Source organism: Elaeis guineensis, chromosome 5 (assembly GCF_000442705.2).
Source record: "Elaeis guineensis isolate ETL-2024a chromosome 5, EG11, whole genome shotgun sequence".
Lineage (NCBI taxonomy): Eukaryota > Viridiplantae > Streptophyta > Magnoliopsida > Arecales > Arecaceae > Elaeis > Elaeis guineensis.
The window spans coordinates 88,986,616-88,991,462 of record NC_025997.2 but is presented as its reverse complement, the minus strand read 5'-3'; the positions used below and the strand labels follow the sequence as shown (position 1 = coordinate 88,991,462).

The window sequence follows — 4,847 nt, the reverse complement described above, 5'->3', positions numbered from 1 at the left end:
CTCTTATTCTAAAAAAATTATAATATTCTATGATCATATTATGGCATTCTACAGTCAAATTATGGCTCATCAGATCAAATTATGAGCAAAAAATCATAATATGACTGTAGGATGTCATAATATAGCTACATGACGTTATAATATTTTCAAAAGATGAGGAGTATTTTTATCATTCAAAATTTCAAATGAAAAAATAAAACTGCAGACATTAAATACGCATTAAAAAGTGATGGCTATGTGACCCAATCCGATGGAACGATATATTTTTTATATCGAGTGTGGTGTACAAAGAATTACTCGTACCAGTTCAATCCGGTGCCTACTTATTGAAAAATAGAAAAAATAGAAGAGAAGGTGAAGACGAGAATTTCAGAGGAAGAAGGAATACTTTTTCTAGGACCAAAAGAGTCTTTTTTTTTTATTAATTTTCAGGAGCTCAATTTAAGAATTATACAAACATATTTTTCTCTAATTAGAAGATTACATTTCTAATCAGAGGGATCTATAATTTAAAAATTATACAAACATATTTCCCTCTAACTAGAAAATTGTATTCTTAATCAGAGAGATCTATAATTTAAAAATTATATAAATATATATTTTTTTAATTAAAAAATTATATTCCTAATGAAGATCAACAGCTCATTTCAACGCTACTTTCTCTTACCCACCATGTCTCGTCCCAAGCACTATAAAACCAACACATATACCTTTCTCCATCCTCTCAATCCAACATCGCCGCCCCCATCATGCCTTCCCTTCTCCTTTCCTTGCAATTCAAAGCTCTCCTACTTCATGCTTTTGGCCTCTTCGTCTCTTCATCCTTCGGTGCCCATCCATTACCCACCAATCTAAGCCCTTCTCCCTTTGCCAACCTAACAACGGATTATGGCAGGATCATCTTTAACTATCCAACTGAAGCCCTCCAGCCCAAAAGCCCACAAGACATCTCCCAACTCCTAAAGTCCATCTCCTCTTCTCCAACCCACAACAATGTAACAGTAGCTCCAAGAGGGGCAGGCCATTCAACCTATGGCCAAGCACAAGCCCTCGACGGCACTGTTATCAACATACGAAGCCTGACTCCCTACATTCAGATTGGAGAAGTCCAGTTGGTTGCAAGCGAAAACAGCACCGTCTACGTCGATGCTGGAGGGGGAGTTCTATGGATTGAGGTGCTAAATGAGACCTTGAAACATGGTCTCGCCCCGAGGTCATGGACTGACTACTTGCATCTTACTGTTGGCGGAACACTATCAAATGCTGGTATTAGTGGGCAAGCATACAAGTATGGGCCTCAAATAGCCAATGTTATGGAATTGGATGTTGTCACAGGTAATTTCAAGGATTCATATAATGTACAAAAAGTAGTTACATTCTCACCATGAAAAACTTGTTTGCTATTTCAGGTAAAGGAGATATAGTTACATGCTCTGAGAAGGAGAATTCAGAGCTCTTCTATGGTGCCTTAGGAGGACTAGGGCAGTTTGGGATCATAACCAGAGCAAGGATTGTATTAGAACCTGCTCCTCAAAGAGTATGTGTTGTTGTTTTGTTTTTGTTTTTTGTGTTATTCGTTGAGCAATGTGCATTCGAAACACAACCTGAATTACCTGCCAAATATGAAGGTGAAATGGACCAGGATACCATATGATGATTTCAACCAATTCACAGCAGATGAAGAGCAGCTGATCAATTTGGGAGATGTGAACTACCTTGAGGGATTCATTTCGTTCAAAGATAATAACTCATCAGATGTGTACTACACGTTAGAGTTTGCTATTTACTATAATAATGAGTGTGATGCTCAAAAGGTAGTTGACGTGCCTAACTTCGACCTGAATTTCTTGTTTCTGATCTTGCATTCTAGCTGACCAATTACTTTGACAGTTTATCCACGTCAACTGTTGTTAAATAATTCTAAGTTCCAATATTCAAAGTCTGACTGCATGACTTTTATGATCTTTACAACTTTCATTGCTTGAAGAAATGTTTCACTTGCGTGTTTCGTATCTGATTCTTTTTCCTTTTCTTTTATTATTGTTTCTTAAGACTTTGGATCAAGTACTGTCACAATTGAATTCCTCGAGATCGATAGCAAGTATCACTGATGTCTCGTATTTTGACTTCCTCAACCGGGTAAGCGCAGAAGAGCAAAGCCTCAGGAGAAATGGTCTGTGGGAGGTGCCTCACCCATGGCTGAACTTATTTGTGCCAAGGGATCAAATAAGGAGGTTCAAAGACCTCCTCCTTCAAACCATATTAGGAAGTAATACTTCAGTTGCTGGCCCTATAATCGTATATCCAACTCTGAAAGACAAGTACTCTCTCCCTCTCATACATTATCAATAATTTGCTACCCTGAATTGTTTTGCACTATGTGCTTGTTGTTGTTTTATTAGTTTTAAAGATATTTGTATGCATTCACATATGCACATCACTCCTGTACACATTTGCATATGAAAGTTGAACCTCGCTATTTTATCTACTTGATTATCCGCAAGATTGAGAAATTCGGACATAAGCAAGAAAACCATGCGATGTACTATGGAAGACAAGGAATGCCTAGAATGAAGCTTATTTTTTTTTGTCATGTTTTTTTTTTCTTTTGGTTCTGGATTAATTGATTCATGGTGGCCTGAATGAAGCAAAAGGTTAGGACCTGGATGCATGTACTTTAGTTAGGATCAAATGGACCCATGAGTCTCAATGATTAGAGTTAGGGGCAATCTGCAAGATTAGAAGGAATGTGAAAATAACCTGGTCAAGAAGCCCCTGTTGATTTTTTTTTTTTTTTTCCTTTTTGGAGGAAAGGCAACTCAAATTAATTATTGGTCTGAAGGTCTACTTGACATATGTTTATAAATTGCAAAAAATAAATGCCCACTGGTTGCATGGAAAAGCCACCAATGCTAAGATATTGCATACTGTGACTATGTGATCCCAATCATCAATGCAACTACACTAAAAAGAGTTGCTTTAATTTCATTACTTTCTTGTGTCTGCATTACATTTTAAGATATCTCTTCCAAAAATATACTTTAAATGGGTTGCGGCAGTGATTGATGTCAAAAATATACTTCCAAAAACATTTTCCTTAGAAAAATGTTTGGACGGGTTGGTGTCAACCATGCCATGATTGATGTAGAAAGGATTCTGTTTTACACCTCCACAATGAGGACCTATCATTTGTCCTGCGATCTAAAAGTTGCTCACCATAGCATGAGCTTGTCAAGATAGTTCAGCCAAAATTGCATGTATGAGGTGGTGTTGCTTTTCTTTTCTTTTCTTTTCTTTTTTAGTCTTTTTATGCTCTAAATCGGTATTATAAATCTCTAGGATATATTCATCTAATATTTCATGATGACAGGCATGTTCATAGTAATCAAAACCAAACAGATAGAATAAAATTGATAATGACCAAGAAAATACATAATCAGATTCATCCATTACAAGAAAATGGAATTCTTTTCCTCGTCTATGATAAAGAAACGTAGTTTTTTAAACAACTGTTTTATCTTCAATAATTCTTATACTTGTTACAGATTTCCTATATGGCTAACTTACCCTTATTTAAATAACATCCTTAGTTAATTCCAGCAAAAGAATACCCACTTATCATCTCTTGTACAAGTGACAAGTGATCAATTATCCAAGTATCCTAAATGAATTATTAACTAAATATGGATCGATATATTGTTAATGACTATCTACAATAGTTGGCTAATTATGAAGTTCATATTTTTTGTTGCAAACCGGCACCCAGATCACAAAACCATGTACTAAATAATATTTCCATGAGTTTTCTTTCAAATAAATCCTTGATCATGAAAAGATTGTGCCATGCCATTTATGAAAAATGAGGGAACCTTAGACTTGTTCTACTACAAGCAGTCCACTAAATAATAGAACATGCACTGGATCATAAATGTCTGAACACCACGTAGAAACCACACTCATGCACGAAAGGCTAATGGCTAAAATATCATCAAAATGCTAATAATGCATCTTTCAGATGGAATCAGAACATGTCCGCTGTGCTACCGCAAGCCAAGGAGAACATATTTTATGTGGCGAGCGTGCTCCGATCTGCACCTCCATCTTGCACTCCTGGCTCCCCTTGTCTCGAATCATTCCTTAACCAGAACCAGAAGATCATCGAGGTTGCAACTGCAAAACCTACTACAAACAAGACAATGGCAATGGTGGATGCGACGTCTAGAAAAACAAAGACGCCTATGAGTCATCCGAGAGCTGAGGATGAAGGTGGAATGGGAGCAAAGCAATACTTGCCATATTACAAGGATCAGAATGGGTGGAAACTCCATTTTGGTGAGAAATGGGGTAGGTTTGAGGAGCTAAAGTCCAGATTTGACCCTTTGAATATTTTGGCTCCTGGTCAGAGGATTTTTCAGAGGAAGCCTTTGAAGGGTTAGGCCCTCTTCCGTGCTCCGACTCCGTGAGATGGTGCTCCTATAAATTTGTCACAAGGAGTTCTATTTAACATTTCATGGAAATGAACATGTATACTCAACTCATCCCATAACTTTATCGCTGAATTGAGTTGTGAAAGGTATCGGTTACACAATTTTCTTCTTTACCTTATCAAAGGTATCAGTTATACAATTTTTTGGACTAGATAACTTGCTGATGCAAGAAAGCTCATGACCTCCACTGCTCCACTATCCTGAAAATAGCAGCAAAAACCACTACTAACTTATCCCATCATCCAAACAATAACAAGCAACCAGCCAACCAAATTAACCATCCATCCCCAGGGATCATTGGTTCCACTTTAATTAAGCTTGAAAAGGCAAAGAATCGAACAGAAAGCAAAATCCTAACCT

General features: G+C 37.1%; 1 protein-coding gene across 1 annotated transcript; it reads left to right on the top strand.

Annotated features, from left to right (window-relative positions):
• The first annotated feature begins 739 nt into the window (after positions 1-739).
• LOC105034779 (cytokinin dehydrogenase 3-like) lies at positions 740-4,617 on the top strand. Its single transcript, XM_029261718.2, has 5 exons — positions 740-1,335; positions 1,410-1,537; positions 1,629-1,814; positions 2,053-2,321; positions 4,016-4,617. The coding sequence occupies exons 1-5, from the start codon at positions 750-752 to the stop codon at positions 4,434-4,436; spliced, it is 1,590 nt and encodes a 529-aa protein (XP_029117551.1). The 5' UTR covers positions 740-749; the 3' UTR covers positions 4,437-4,617.
• The last annotated feature ends 230 nt before the right edge of the window (positions 4,618-4,847 follow it).